Source organism: Elgaria multicarinata, chromosome 8 (genome assembly GCF_023053635.1).
Source record: "Elgaria multicarinata webbii isolate HBS135686 ecotype San Diego chromosome 8, rElgMul1.1.pri, whole genome shotgun sequence".
Classification (NCBI taxonomy): Eukaryota; Metazoa; Chordata; class Lepidosauria; order Squamata; family Anguidae; genus Elgaria; species Elgaria multicarinata.
The window spans coordinates 8,305,138-8,321,837 of NC_086178.1; the positions used below are offsets into that span (position 1 = coordinate 8,305,138).

General features: G+C 43.9%; 1 protein-coding gene across 2 annotated transcripts in view; it reads left to right on the plus strand.

The window, feature by feature from the left end:
- Positions 1 to 16,700, plus strand: part of LOC134402405 (cytochrome P450 2C39-like) — a 96,614-nt gene that overhangs the window by 41,142 nt on the left and 38,772 nt on the right. The window contains exons 7-9 of one of the 2 annotated variants that reach the window (XM_063131834.1): positions 3,603 to 3,790; positions 8,286 to 8,427; positions 10,057 to 10,282. In XM_063131834.1, coding sequence (XP_062987904.1) covers positions 3,603 to 3,790; positions 8,286 to 8,427; positions 10,057 to 10,253 — 527 coding nt within the window. In that variant the 3' untranslated portion in view covers positions 10,254 to 10,282. Of the gene's footprint in view, positions 1 to 3,602; positions 3,791 to 8,285; positions 8,428 to 10,056; positions 10,283 to 16,700 lie in introns of those variants that run through there. The other variant, XR_010025707.1, reaches the window with a different exon arrangement.

Below are 16,700 nucleotides of genomic sequence, written 5' to 3' on the forward strand. Positions count from 1 at the left end.
CACACTAGAGGCCTTCAAGAGGCAGCTGGACAACCATCTGTCAGGGATGCTTTAGGGTGGCTTCCTGCATTGAGCAGGGTGTTGGACCCGATGGCCTTGTAGGCCCCTTCCAACTCTACTTTCTACTCCATGATTCTACTTTCCTGTTTTGGAGAGAACTACTCCCACCAGTTTCAGGAGAAAACCGCTGTATCCACTGAATTTGGCCAGTGTCAGTGGGTAAGAATTTTGTTTCATTTGCTTTTGATTAGAGTTAGCCAAAAAGCATATATTTCTTCATAAAAGGGACAGAAAGAAGGCCGTTCACAGCCCAGCAGGCATGGCTTGGGCGGTGGCTGATGGTTGCGAGGGGGGAGGAGGCAGAAAGGAAATGCAGTACGAACTGCACATGTGCTGCCCCATGAGGTGGAGGTGGAGCCAAGGCTATAAAGGCTCACCCCCACGAAGCACTCGGCCCCACCCTCCCTCCCTTCTTTGGAGAAGGGGCTGAGTAGGAATTTTCCCTGCCATTTACCAATGTGCAGGTTTTCGCATGCTCTCTACTGGATCCAATCTTTAGAGTTGGAGGATAACTAGGTTGAATATAAATGGCAGGGTTGTGGGGTAATTTTGGGCAGTCGGGATAGGGATGGTGAGCACTCTGGCACCTTTATGGCGATTGGCAAGGCAGAGGTCCTGCTCCTCATGGGCTACACAGCTCTCGTGCCAGGATATGGTTTGCCTTTGGGGACCTTCTTGTCTCATCTACTCGACTGTGCAGCCTGAGTGGAGATGACGCAGGTTGTTCTCTCCAAACAGACAAGTGTGGTTGGAAAGGGAGCTGGGTTTAAGATTGATTCCCGCACGTTCACACACAGATCCATGGAGAGGAGAATCTCCATATATAAATAAAGAGACCCTGTTTAATCCCATACTCTGTTGTCCGTGTGTTTATTTCTGGAACTTCCTTCTCCACTCGCAACTTGATATTTTAAAAAATGTGGATGTGGGAGAGAGCTAAACAGGCAGATTCAACCATTCCACTGTTGGACCAATAATGTTGGTCCTAAACAAAACGTTGCTCCTAAACAAAATTGTTGCTGTTCCTGGATTATGAACCCACCTGCCTTGTACCATTAAACTCTTGGAGTCTATCCCCCATCCCCCTCAACAGCCCAATAAGCTTATATCCCTTCTTAGCCTTGGGATAGTCTGTATTTCTCAGCTTAAAAGGGTACTTGCATGAATTAATGGTGAGGGAAAACTATGTATGTTGTCTTGAGCTTCTTGGGCAAAGCTGGGATATAAATATCCCAGTCAAATGCTAGGCATCCTCAGCGGCTCTTTGCGTCCTTCAATTCTCTCCTGAAGCCTAATCCACCATCTCTCCCCGCCTCTGTCTGCTAATAACTTTGCCTCTTTTTTCAATGCTAAAATCCAAACTATTCGCTCTGATCTGGCCAGCTCTGCTCCTCTTCCAGTTCCTGTTCCTCATCTGTCAGTTCCTCCTGCAAATTTCTCTGCGTTTCCTTCGGTCTCAGCTGATGAACTGTCTACAATACTGCCCTCTTCGAAGCCCTCCACTTGTTCTCGTGATCCGATTCCCTCTCGCGTCTTTATTAACCTTATCCCTGCTATCCTCCCTTCCTTGCTTCATATTATTAATTTTTCTCTGTCCTCTGGTTCATTTCCTTCTGCTTTTAAACATGCTACAGTCTCTCCTATTCTCAAGAAACCTACTCTTGATAGGCTATCTCTGTCTAACTACCGACCTGTCTCTTTGTTGCCGTTTGTTTCAAAGATCCTGGAGCGTGTGGTCTACTCCCGTTGTTTTGATTTTCTTTCTAGTAACTCTGATCTGGATCCTTTTCAATCTGGATTCCGTCCTTTGCATTCCACTGAAACAGCCCTTACTAAGATTACCAATGATCTTCTTACTGCCAAGTCTAAAGGCCATTATTCCGTTCTTATTCTCCTTGATCTAACTGCAGCCTTTGACACGGTTGATCATGATCTTCTTTTAGATTCCCTTCATGACCTTGGATTTTGTGGCTCTGTCTATAACTGGTTTGCCTCCTATCTAGCGGGTCGCTCTTTCAGCTTGTTGGCTAATGGCAGCTTGTCTTCTTCTTTTCCCCTTTCTGTAGGGGTTCCGCAAGGCTCGGTGCTTGGTCCGCTGTTGTTTTCTTTATACATGTTGCCCTTGGGTAATCATATTCAATCTCATGGCCTCCAGTATCATCTGTATGCCGATGATACACAATTATATCTTTCTTCTCCGGATCTTTCTCCTGATGTTCACGATCGTATCTCGGCATGTCTCTCAGATATCTCAGCTTGGTTGCTTCATTGTCGTTTGAAACTTAATATGGCAAAGACTGAATTGCTTGTTTTTCCTCCTAAACCTTCTCCTCATCTCTCATTCTTTCTTACTGTCAATGATGTTACACTTACTCCAGTCAAGGAAGCTCGTAGTCTTGGCTTTATATTTGATTCCTCGCTCTCCTTTATTCCTCATATTGAAGCAGTAGCTAAATCCTGTTGTTTTTTCCTGTATAATATTGCCAGGATTCGATCATTTTTGTCTGTCTCTTCTGCCAAGACTCTTGTTGGTTATTTCTCGGTTGGACTACTGCAACCTTCTTCTCACTGGCCTTCCTTCTTCTCACATCAGTCCGTTGGTTTCTGTTCACCACTCTGCTGCTAAGATCATCTTCTTGGCTCGCCGCTCTGACCATGTTACTCCACTTCTGAAATCTCTTCATTGGCTTCCAATTCACTTCAGAATCCAATATAAACTTCTCCTGCTGACCTTCAAAGCTTTTCACGGTCTAGCTCCTTCCTATCTCTCCTCTCTCCTCTCACACTATTGCCCCGCTCGTGCTCTTCGCTCCTCTGATGCCATGTTTCTCGCCTGCCCAAGGGTCTCTACTTCCCTTGCTCGGCTTCGTCCATTTTCTTCTGCTGCCCCTTATGCCTGGAACGCTCTTCCAGAACATTTGAGAACTACAAGTTCAACCGCAGCTTTTAAAGCTCAGCTAAAAACTTTTCTTTTTCCTAAAGCTTTTAAAACTTGATTTTGTTCTGACTTTATACTGTTAGTTTTACCCTACCCAGTGCCTGTTTACCCTACCCTGTGCCTGTTTGCATTCTCTTCCCCTCCTTATTGTTTTATTATGATTTTATTAGAATGTAAGCCTATGCGGCAGGGTCTTGCTATTTACTGTTTTACTCTGTACAGCACCATGTACATTGATGGCGCTATATAAATAAATAAATAAATAATAATAATAATAATAAATATAATAAATGTATTGTTATTTGGGATTCATTAAGAGACATAGAGAATAATATCATGTAGAATAAATATGACTGCTATTTTAATATTGTATTGGTTTTATATGCTCTTTTAATTAGTTTTATGCATTTGATTTATAATATATTGTTTTATTAATGCTGTTCCCCACCTCTATTCAAAGGGAGAGGCGGGTAAGAAATAAGTTATTATTATTATTATTATTATTATTATTATTATTATTTCTGTCAGAGGCTACTCAAGCTTTCTATAAAAAAGAAAATAATAATATTCAAATTACCCCCTGCATTTTCATCATTTCCCCCAGATAAAGCCTACAAGGAGATTGAAGATGTTTTAAGTTCTTCTAGTTCAATCTGCTATCAAGATAAGAAGAAGCTTCCCTACGTTAATGCCGTAATTCACGAGATCCAGCGTTCAAAATATGTCTTATATTTTGGGATCCCAAGACAATCGACAAAGGATGTGAAAATAAATGGTTTGACCATTCCCAAGGTACAGAATACAGTTGTGGCTGTAATCCTGTATCCCAGGAGGAAGGAGCTTCACATATTTATGATTTGTTTTGGATGGGTTCAAAAGTGCAAACCTGACATATTTCAAAGGTGCAACTGTAAGCATCCAGCTTTTATTATGGAAAGAAAATGTGGAGTCTAGGGCTGAACTGAAACACCTCCCCTATGTCCAAATTGGAAATGGGCATTCTGATTATTTTCAAGAGCAGGTGGGAAAGGTTTTGAAGTATAGGGACATTAGAAACATAGGAAGCTGCCTAATATTGAGTCAGACCATGGGTCCATCTAGCCCAGTATTGTTGACACTGACTGATAGAATCACAGAATAGAAGAGTTGGAAGGGGCCTACAAGGCCATCGAGTCCAACCCCCTGCTCAATGCAGGAATCCACCTCAAGGCATCCCTGACAGATGGCTGTCCAGCTGCCTCTTGAAGGCCTCTAGTGTGGGAGAGGCCACAACCTCACCAGGCAACTGATTCCATTGTTGTACTGCTCTAACAGTCAGGAGGTTTTTCCTGTTGTCCAGCTGGAATCTGGCTTCCTGTAACTTGAGCCTGTTGTTCTGTGACCTGTACTCTGGGAGGATCGAGAAGAGATCCTGGCCCTCCTCTGTGTGACAACCTTTCTAGTATTTGAAGAGTACTATCATGTCTACCCTCAGACTTCTCTTCATGCCCAGTTCTTTCATTCTCTCTTCATAGGGCTTTGTTTCCAGACCCTTGATCATCTTCGTTGCCCTCCTCTGAACATGCTCTAGCTTGTCTGCATCCTTCTTGAATTGTGGAGCCCAGAACTGGACGCAATACTCTAGATGAGGCCTAACCAGGGCTGAATAGAGAGGAACCAGTACCTCATGTGATTTGGAAGCTATACTCCTATTAATGCAGGCCAAGATAGCATTTGGGTTTTTTTGCAGCTACATCACAGTGTTGGCTCATATTCAGCTTGTGATCTACAACAATTCCAAGATCCTTCTCATTTGTAGTACATTATTCCCCATCTTATAATTGTTCATTTGGTTTCTTTTTCTAAGGTGTAGACCTTGGCATTAATCCCTATTAAATTTCATTCTGTTGTTTTCAGCCCAGCAATCCAGCCTATCAAGATCACTTTGAAGTTTGTTTCTGTCTTCCAGGGTATTAGCTATCCCACCCAATCTTGTGTCATCTGCAAATTTGATAAGCAGTTCTTCAAGGTTTCAGGCAGGAGCTTTTCTTTCCCTATCTGGAGATGCCAAGGACCTTCTTCATGCGAAGCAGGTTTTTACTGGTGGCTTAATCCCCATCTTCTTTTTTCAGTTTAAAAGCAGCTTCTGCAGGTCATTACAGGCATGTGTGCTGGCTTCTTTCCTTCCTCTACTCCCAACATAAGAACATAAGAAGTGCCCTGCTGGATCAGACCAAGGATCCATCTAGTCCAGCACTCTGTTCACAAACCAACCATCATCCAGGGAGCCACAAGCAGGACGTTGTGCAATACCAGCCTCCCACCCATGTTCCCCAGCAACTGGTGCATATAGGCTTACTGCCTCGACTACTGTAGATAGCACACAACCATCAGGGCTAGTAACCATTACTTCCAGGAATTTATCCAATGGCCTTTTAAAGCCATCAAAATTAGTTGCCATCCAAATCTTGTGGTAGTAAATTCCATAATTTAACTATGTGCTGTGTGAAGAAGTCCTTCCTTTTATCTGTCCTGAATCTCCTGCCAATCACCTTCATGGGATGACCTCTTGGGTTTCTAGTATTTTGAGAGAGGGAGAAAAATGTCTCCCTGGGTCCGTCTACACTTGTCTAGATGAAACGTAACAAGTTGGCAGAGATGACGTCAGCAGTCACGTGATGCTGTTGTTGTTACGTTTCTTCTGACTTTTAAAACCGTTCCACTTTCTGTTAAAATCGTTTAAAAACTAACAATGTGCCCCAACCTTTCGTTGTTTTCAATGCCGTCTTTCAAAGTCATGTCTCATGACCATGGTCTTTGCTTCCTGATTAGGACAAGTGAGGGCTTTTCTAGACGAGGGGAGGGAGAGCTGGCACAACGCGGTGAGGGGGAGGGGGAGGGGAGGGAGGGCGGTGAAAGAGGGGACAGAGGCTTAATTTTTTAAGAAAACTGCTTATCTTTCGGGGCGCACGTGGCCCCTTTAAGACGCTGCAGGGCTTCCCTCGTCCCTATGCGTCGCCCCGCCTCCCTGCCGGCTTATCCTGGCAGGTCTAGCTCAGAGTCACCGGAAGAAGGAGGTTTACTTCAGAGCCGGTATGAGCATAATGAAGAACGTTCTAAAGAAGAGTGTGCCGGGGTAAAACGATAGAAGAAAAGGTATTTCGATTGACTGGGCTCAAGTTGCATTTTGTAACGTAGCAAGGGAGGACGCAACAATGCACTTAAACAACGGTGTAATGAATAGTATAGATCCTGCCCCTGTCTACATTCTCCACACCAGGCATCATTTTGTATACCTCTATCATGTCTCCCCTTAGCCTCCTTTCTTCCAAGCTAAATAATCCCAGCTGATGTAACCTTCCCTCATGATGCTCCAGCCCCTTAATCATTTTCATTGGCCTTTTCTGTACTTTTCCCAGCTCCATAATATCCTTTTTTAGGTTTCGTGACCAGAACTGTACACAGTATTTGAAGTGTGGTCGCACCATAGATTTGTATAAGGGCAGTAGGAAAGTAAAACTAACATTAAAAGTAAAACTCCAAAGCAAGAGTTCTGGCCATATTTCCCCATCTGCTAGATCATCCCAGGGGAATCTTGAGTGTTGCAATGGGTGGCGGGGCAGTGGGAAGGAACAGAATCTCATCTACCTTTCTGCCATTGCCTACATAGGAAGCTTTTAAAAACAGAAAGGAAGCAAACATGCCTCCTACTTTCCCTGAAGTAGAGCGTCATCAGATGAATGTTTTATTGCACGCTCGTTACTGCCTACTCACGGTTTTTCACATGTCCTTTAGATGATGACATCCACCTCTTGCACTCTTCCTGCTCCTTCCACTCATTTTTCCATCACACACACACACACAGAGACTCAGAAAATCTGACTTGTTTTTTAAAGCGAAACTTGCTGCCATTTCCAGCTGTGTGCAGAAAAGCAGCACAATAAAACTGCCCTCGGAATGGGCCATGTGGTCATTACTGCTTGCTCTTTCTCTCCCCATGTAAAGAGATCATCACTATTGTGGGACAGCAGCAGGAGGCCATAGCGATGGTAGGGAAACACGATTTCCCCATCTGATGACGCTTCTAGTTTCTATGCTCCCGGCTCAGCAATCTTGTGGACAAGCACTGTATTTGGAAAAAAATATGGAGTAGGGCTAAGACAGCTCATTCCCAGTGAGGCCTAAGTTCTAAGAGGTGTGTGTGTGTGTGTGTGTGTGTGTGTGTGTGTATGTGTGTGAGAGAGAGGCCTTTGCTAGACCTACTTGTTGTTCTGGGATGGATGAGGGGTGATCTCACGTAAACAATGTGAGATCCCGCCCTCGTCTTGACATCAGGCGAGGCGACTGAAGTATAGAGACATCACACCCACCATTTTTTCATTTAAAGGGGACGACGTGCATGAACACTCGTGCACAAAGGTAAGTGGGTTTTTTTTTAAAAAAAATTGGGTTTCCCCACTCCCCTTGTCCGTGATCTCCCTGTCCGCAATCGCCCATCTGCGATCTCCCCTGTCCGCAATCCCCTGTCCGCGATCTCCCCCCACCCTGCTCTGTCCTGATCTCCCCACAGCCTGCTGTCCCGATCTCCCCCCACCCTGCCTCGATGGGCGCAGTGCTCCTGCGGAGTGCTGCGTCCCATGTGTGGCTTCTCCCGGCTCCTCACGAGTAATCACTAAAGCTAGGAAAAGTCTTGGAACAGCCCACGTGCTTGCGGTCTTGGACTCAGCCCAAGACTGCAGGAAATACTGGGCCCAAAGTGGAGCCTGTTATCCTAGGGCAAGGGAGGGCTGACCCCTCCCTGACCCCGGGATCCCCTGTGCATCATCTGGACAGGGGTGATCCCAGGGTTCACCCCAGGGTAAAGCCTGGTCTAGCAAAGGCCAGAGAGAGAGAGAGAGAGAGAGAGAGAGAGAGAGAGAGAGAGAGAGAGAGAGAGAGAGGCTGTAATTAGTACTGTGAAAGTGAAGAACAATCCTGAAAAGTGCTGTCCTGGGTGCATTCAGAGTCTGCAGTAGTTTATTTATATTTAGCCATATGTCCTTTCAATAAAACCACAATAAAACAAAGAAACAAAACAAAATAGCAGCAACGGCACAGGCTTATTCTTCACAAAGACACTGTGTAATTTCTTTGCCTCTAAAGTAAACAGGGCTACAATGCAACTAACATAGGGTTGACCGTCACACAAATGTTCCACTATGATATCCTGGGGTGACTAATTGAGTTACTGAGACATGCTGTATGAAATTAATTTTGCTCTTGGTTCCACATACAGAGGACAAAGCAATCAATTGTATCTTTCTTGCAGGGGGTCACGGTTTTTCCAGATCTGCGCTCTGTTCTTGTCGATCCTGAGCACTGGGAGACTCCTGAAAAGTTCAACCCAAATCATTTTTTGGACAAGGATGGAAATTTTGTGGCTAGAGAAGAATTTCTGGCATTTGGTGCAGGTAAATGCAAAAATCCAAACCTGCTTGTGATTTGTAGATAAGCTATCAATATATTTTCTGGGTTTTCCCCAGAAGATAAGAACCTAAGAACTGTCATGAGGGATCAGACCAATTGTCCATCTGGTCTGTATTCTGTTCACACAGTGGCCAACCTGATGCCTGTGGGAAACCCACAGGAAGAGCATGGGTGCAATAGCACCCTCCGACTTGTGTTTCCAATAACTGGCTTTCATCGTTAGTAGCCACTGGTAGCCTCTTTTAAATCTATCAGTATTAGTAGCTACTGGTAGCCTCTTTTCAATCTATCAGCCCATAATGTGGTCACTAATTCCATAGTTTAACTACATGCTGCATACGTCCCTTTATCAGTCCTGAATCACCCACCAATCAGCTTCATGAGATGACCCTTTATGGTTCTACTGTTATGAGAGAGGGACAAAAATATCTCTCTACCTACTTTCTGCAGACCATGAATAATTTTGTACACCTCTATCATGCCCCCCCTTACTAACTTTTTTCTAAGCTAAACAGTCCTGAGGTTGTAACCTTTCTTCATTCAACAGTTGCTGCAGCTCCTTGGTCATTTTGGTTGCCATTTTCTGCAAGATTCCAACTCTACAACTTCCATTTTTAACTGTACTGACCAGAACTGTATGCAGCATTCCAAGTGTGGTCATACAATAGGCCGTTTGATTTTCTATCCCTTTCCTAGTTATGCCTAACATGAAATTTACTATCTCTCTTTTCTTTATACAGCAGCTGTACACTGAGAATCAACATTTTTATCAAGCTGACCAGGACAGCCCAAGTTCTCTTTTTTGATCAGTCACCACTAGCTCAGATCCCATCACATATATGTGAAGCTAGGCTTCCCTCTGTCCACCCAACATGCCTCATTTTACACTTTCTTACACTGAACCATGTTTTCTATCTTGATGTCCATTCTCCCAGCTTGGAGAGATAATTTTGGAGATTTTTCCAATCCTTAAGCAACTATCCTAAATAATTTGATGTCATCAGCAAACATAGCCATCCTAGTTCCAGACCATTTATGAACAAGTTAAAAAGCATTGGCCCCAATACAGACCCCTGTGAGAGCCTACTGTTTACATCACTGTATTGTGAGAAATATTATTACTTTCTGCTTTCTGTTCTTTAACCAGTTACTAATCCATAACAAGACCTCTTATCTTATTAAATAACTGTAAAGTTTGCTCAGGAGTCTTTGGTGAGGGACTTTCTCAAAAGCCTTTTGAAAGTCCAAGTAATCAATGTCTGCCACATTACCCCTATCCACATGTTTATTTATACAGGCTGGGAAAGTTGGGTGGAAAGCATCAATTTTCATTTCCCTGTCTTAGGTACTTCCAGTAGTTGGACATGCATTGAAGCTGTGTATAATCAGGATCCACTACTGGTGCACCTAGGCCAAAGTCACTCCTCTTCAGGGATGCAAACCAAAAGAGTTAAAGGGAGGTATGGAAAAGGAGTTGTAGCAGCAAGAGTATGAGGTGGAAGGAGGCCATGGCCGAGGGCCTCATAACAGTCACACCTAATTCCTAACTGGGATATGTGCCCTGGAGAACAGGTTATTGCTCACTTGCTGTCTGTCCTTTCCTTCCTCCACAGGGGCTCGAGTGTGTTTGGGGGAACTGCTGGCAAAGGTTGACCTCTTCATCTTTTTAACCTGCCTGCTGAGGAACTTCAAGTTTCAGCTGCCAGAAGGAGTGAAAGAACTCAATGAAGAACCTATAACAGGGGTGACAAGACATCCTCATCCCTATAAAATCTGTGCTATTCCCCGCTGTAGCTCTTCACAAAGCTAACAGAAATAATTATGATGTAGTATTTCTGTAAATTTCTCCTTCATTATTTTTTCACTTACTTTGATCTTCTCCCTTGCTTTGATTAGCTCACTCTATACTAGAACCTCTTCACTGTGTCCAAACTTGAAATAGATCTGTGACATTACTGGTTGCTATGTAAATCTTCATCACCAGAAAGAGATTTCCCCTTCTAGTTTGCCATTCGTGCACATGTACTTTTTCCTGTATATAAATGTATCATGCTGGGAGACAGGGCAATGAAGAAGAGGGCACTTGCAAGCATTCCAGCCAGTGTGTGTTTACTATATATTACTTTCAACTCATTTGTTCATCTATTACTTTTAAGTCTCTAGCAGGTCGGTTTGATGTTCCCTTACCAGAAAAAAGACAATGATAAAACTAGACATTTCTTATTCTGTGCCTTTCAAAGACAAAAGGGGGACCCTTTTCATTGAATAAACTACTTGGTAACATTTCTCATTTAATTATTCTGCCTTCTGTCCTTCCGGATCAGGGGTGCATAAACCTTTTGGCTCCAAGGACCACATGGGTAGTGCCAGAAGACTGCACATGCATGCACACATGCACATGTGTACAAACAAACATGCGCACCAACACACAAGCCTGGGAATTCTCTTGCTAGTTCTAGCAAGGTGAGAGATCAAAAATAAGAGAAGAGGTTCCCTTACCAGCACTATTGCTAGCAAGAGAATTTGTGGGGGTTTGTTTTCTATGGCTTGTGTTAGCAAAAGAATCCCTTCCTTATCTCTGATCTCTCATCAGTACTAGTGTGGGAAAGCCATGGCAGCAGATATGTGGAGGGGTTGGTGGGTCACCACAAATGACCTGATGAGGTGCAAGTGGCCAACCGGCAGTACATTTCACACCCCTGCTATAGAATTATGATCAGCAATCTAAGGGAGGGGAAATTTATTTGTGGGGACACCTCTGCAGCCAATAGCTCAAAGTCTCTCATGAACTGGGCACATTGAGTAGAACTACATGGGCCAGTGAACAAAAACTTGTCTAAAAATGGATAATGCTTTGAATTCCAGCCTTATATCTTTTCACCCATTCCAAGAAGGTGCTAAACTTCTCAAACATGGCATAGAAGATGGAGCAACCCATGGGGAGGGTACTATCAAAATAATATCTGCTGTTAAAGCAGAATTCCAAAAGGCAAAAATCTATGTAGATGAGCATTATATGGAAGGCTGACTTTATGTCATACTCCCCCAATAATGCACCATGGCCATAAACTTGCATCATTTTCACTGCAGCATCAAAAGAAGTGTAATATCCCAAGTAAAGGTGCTCAGGAATTTCGACATTCACAGTTCCTTAGGAAAAGAGAGGTTGCGAATGAGTCTCAACTTCCCAGGTGATTTCTTAAGCACTATCCCTAAAGGTGACACCCTTAGGTTCATAAGTGGTGGTTTTGTAAAGGGGCCAGTGACCTGACCTGCTGAAACCTCTTTGTCATTTTTTATCTTGATCATTTTCCATGCCCAGGATGGACTTCTGGTTGTGTGCAAAGTGGGCTGTATGCTGTGCTTGAAAAGGAATTTGAATGTCTTCCTTAAAGCATCCTCATACTGTGGATACCGCCACAAGAGCTGCTTAAGTGGCTCCAATCTAACTGGGCTTTTGGGGCGGGAGCTGCTGCCCCCCACCAGGCTTGTGTCCATCTTGATTATTGTGACCGGGTCTTTTCCAACCTTTGACCATAGGGCAGTTGATGCATGGATGTAGCCCCTCACAGATGGAGCATTCGTGCTAAAATCTGCAGGGCGACCATGAGCAAGTGTCAGGATTTGTGCTAGTGCAGAGTATTTGCAGGACCCAGGTCCACTGTCATGAGCTGTTCTGCTGTAGAGTGCTTGCTGGACTCAGGCCCTTTGCCAGCAGTACTCCATGGGGGCTAATGTGGATCAGCTGAGAGCAGTTAGGGTAAGGGCTATATAAGACCAGCATTTCTGCTCTAGCCTTTGCTGCAGCAACGCAACCTGTTGGATCTGCTGTAGCCTGTTCCGGTGACTATGGACCCTGCCTGACACAAAGTCCAAGCAGAGGCAAAGTCCAGAAATAAGCAGGTTTCAGAGCCCAAAGGCAAACCTGAGTTCAAGCAGGGGTCCGGGTCTGGGTCCAAGACCAAGAACAGCAGGGTTCCAGCAGGGCCAGAGGCAAGGGATGTGGTCACGACAAAACAGGTTCAGGCCTGGCCATTTCTAACTCTCTCAGCTGGGCTTGGGCTTCACCCAGGGTGCATCAGGTTTGGGTCACAGCATCTACCTCAGTTTAATCTGGACATGCCTGGCGCATGGCTAGGATGATCCAGACTGTGAGGCTACTGTTAATCTGGTGCTTAAAGGGTTAAATTATGCTACATGTCGAAGGCTACTTCAAGTTAAATATGGATGATTTGATCTGGAATGGTGTGGCTTGAGTGAGGGTTTTGGGGAGATTTACAAGACCCCCTAAAAGACCTGAGACTCATATCTAAAATACCCCCAAATGTATATTCCAGACCCATGAGCCATGGACATGAAGACCTTGAAGTTTGATTCTATGCTAGTTGATGTTATACCATTAACTAAGACTCTAGGTAAGACTTGTAGGGCTGTCTTTGAGGAAAAGGAAAAAAAAACCCACTGTGGACTTTTACAAGCGGCTTCTTAGAGTACATTCAAGGCCACAGTGTGCTGGGAGAGTGTGTGAGCAAGCTGGATGAGAGAGCTGAGCATGCTCAGACAGCTATGATTGTATGATCCACTAGGAGGAAAAAAAACTGTTTTGACATCTCGTGGTGTGCACCTGCTGATAAAAGAACGTCCTCACTCGAAGTTGTGTATGGAAAGTCATAATACTGAGCAAACATGACACCTGGGAGGAGGTGTTTGGGTGGATATGTCTGAAGAGGAATGGGAGCTCAAAGAAGATGTCCTAGACATAAACACACCACTCAAGATAATACGCCCATATGGCAGCCATGTTTTCTGGACCCCATGAGTATAACATGAGAGATATTGGGAAGGGGGAGACATCAAACTTCTAATTGGTGAATGGGTGGTCTAATCACTTATTCATGCCAATTGTGATTGGGAGATGGTGGTCTCATCACTCATTGACCCCCACCTTTGGGCCAGAACAAGTGTATAAAAGCACAGGTAGTAGGGCTGTAAGGCAGATTTATTTATTTCTTCTTCTTCTTCTTCTTCTTCTTCTTCTTCTTCTTCTTCTTCTTCTTCTTCTTCTTCTTCTTCTTCTCTTCAACTTCACATCAGACTTGTGGATTGATGGACCCAAGGAGTTGGGTAACTATGAAACTACTTTATGCTTTTAGACTTTGGGATTTAGAGTATTTGCCTGAAAGTTGGGACTTAGAGCATTTCAAGACTTTAGGACTTGGACTTATTTTCTGAAGCTGGAACTTGAAATTATTTCCAAGTCTTGGATGTTCTCTTTCACTCTAACTTCTGCTTTTACTCTTCACATGTCCAAAGAAACTTAGTAATGCTTTAGCATAGCTTTTAGATTCAAATAGTGTGCATGAGGAAGAATTTGTTGTTGTTGTTTATTCATTCAGTCGTTTCCGACTCTTCGTGACTTCATGGACCAGCCCACACCAGAGCTTTCTGTCAGCTGTCGCCACCCCTAGCTCCCCCAAGGTCAAGTCTGTCACCTCCAGAATATCATCCATCCATCTTGCCCTTGGTCGGCCCCTCTTCCTTTTGCCTTCCACTTTCCCTAGCATTAGCCTCTTCTCCAGGGTATCCTGTCTTCTCATTATGTGGCCAAAGTACTTCAGTTTTGCCTTTAATACCATTCCCTCAAGTGAGCAGTCTGGCTTTATTTCCTGGAGTATGGACTGGTTTGATCTTCTTGCAGTCCAAGGCACTCTCAGAATTTTCCTCCAACACCACAGTTCAAAAGCATCTATCTTCCTTCGCTCAGCTTTCCTTATGGTCCAGCTCTCGCAGCCATAGGTTACTACGGGGAATACCATTGCTTTAACTATGCGGACCTTTGTTGTCAGTGTGGTGTCTCTGCTCTTAACTATTTTATCAAGATTTGTCATTGCTCTCCTCCCAAGAAGTAAACGTCTTCTGATTTCCTGGCTGAAGTCAGCGTCTGCAGTAATCTTTGCGCCCAGAAATACAAAGTCTGTCACTGCCTCCACGTTTTCTCCCTCTATTTGCCAGTTATCAATCAAGCTAGTTGCCATAATCTTGGTTTTTTTGAGGTTTAACTGCAACCCGGCTTTTGCACTTTCTTCTTTCACCTTTGTCATAAGGCTCCTCAGCTCCTCCTCGCTTTCAGCCATCAAAGTGGTGTCATCTGCATATCTGAGATTGTTAATGTTTCTTCCTGCGATTTTAACTCCAGCCTTGGATTCGTCAAGCCCAGCACGTCGCATGATGTGTTCTGCATACAAGTTGAATAGATAAGGTGAGAGTATGCAGCCCTGCCGTACTCCTTTCCCAATCTTAAACCAGTCCGTTGTTCCGTGGTCTCTTCTTACCGTTGCTACTTGTTCGTTATACAGATTCCTCAGGAGGCAGACCAGATGACTTGGTATCCCCATACCACCAAGAACTTGCCACAGTTTGTTATGATCCACACAGTCAAAGGCTTTAGAGTAGTCAATAAAACAGAAATAGATGTTTTTCTGGAACTCCCTGGCTTTCTCCATTATCCAGCGGATATTGGCAATTTGGTCTCTAGTTCCTCTGCCTTTTCTAAACCCAGCTTGTACATCTGGCAATTCTCGCTCCATAAATTGCTGGAGTCTACCTTGCAGGATCTTGAGCATTACCTTGCTGGCATGTGAAATAAGTGCCACTGTCCGATAGTTTGAACATTCTTTAGTGTTTCCCTTTTTTGGTATGGGGATATAAGTTGATTTTTTCCAGTCCGATAGCCATTCTTGTGTTTTCCAAATTTGCTGGCATATGGCATGCATCACCTTGACAGCATCATCTTGCAATATTTTAAACAGTTCAGCTGGGATACCGTCGTCTCCTGCTGCCTTGTTATTGGCAATGCTTCTTAAGGCCCATTCAACCTCACTCTTCAGGATGTCTGGCTCTAACTCACTGACCACACCGTCTGAGCTATCCCCGATATTATTATCCTTCCTATACAGATCTTCCGTATATTCTTGCCACCTTTTCTTGATCTCTTCTGTTTCTGTTAGGTCCTTGCCTTCTTTGTTTTTGATCATACCCATTTTTGCCTGGAATTTACCTCCGATGTTTCTAATTTTCTGGAAGAGGTCTCTTGTCCTTCCTATTCTATTGTCTTCTTCCACTTCCGCACATTGCTTGTTTAAAAATAATTCCTTATCTCTTCTTGCTAACCTCTGGAATTTTGCATATAATTGCGCATATCTCCCCCTATCACTGTTGCCTTTTGCTTTCCTTCTTTCTTGGGCTACTTCCAGTGTCTCAGCAGACAGCCATCTTGCCTTCTTGGTTTTCTTTTTCTTTGGGACGTTTTTTGTTGCCACCTCTTGGACAATGTTGCGAACTTCTGTCCATAGTTCTTCCGGGACCCTATCTACTAAATCTAGTCCCTTAAATCTGTTCTTCACTTCCACTGCATATTCATTAGGAATATTAGTGAGCTCATATCTAACTGATCTGTGGGTCTTCCCTATTCTCTTTAGTTTGATTCTAAATTGTGCAATAAGAAGTTCGTGATCTGAACTACAGTCAGCTCCAGGTCTTGTTTTTACTGTCTGTATAGATGTCTGCCACCTTTGGCTGCAAAGGATGTAGTCAATCTTCCGATGGTATACTGACATATCTCTGGTTGTACTGATCCATTTAGTTTTCATGGCAAGAATACTGGGGTGGGTTGCCATTACCTTCCCCAGGGATCCAGCCTTGGATTCGTCAAGCCCAGCACGTTGCATGATGTGTTCTGCATACAAGTTGAATAGGTAAGGTGAGAGTATACAACCCTGCCGTACTCCTTTCCCAATCTTAAACCAGTCCGTTGTTCCATGGTCTGTTCTTACCATTGCTACTTGTTTGTTATACAGATTCTACACTTGATACTACACGAGGCAGACAAGATGACTTGGTATCCCCATACCACCAAGAACTTGCCACAGTTTGTTATGATCCACACAGTCAAAGGCTTTAGAATAGTCAATAAAACAGAAATAGATGTTTTTCTGGAACTCCCTGGCTTTCTCCATTATCCAGCAGATATTGGCAATTTGGTCTCTGGTTCCTCTGCCTTTTCTAAACCCAGCTTGTACATCTGGCAATTCTCGCTCCATGAATTGCTGGAGTCTACCTTGCAGGATCTTGAGCATTATTTGCTGGCATGTGAAATAAGTGCCACTGTCCAATAGTTTGAACATTCTTTAGTGTTTCCCTTTTTTGGTATGGGGATATAAGTTGATTTTTTACAGTCTGATGGCCATTCTTGTGTTTT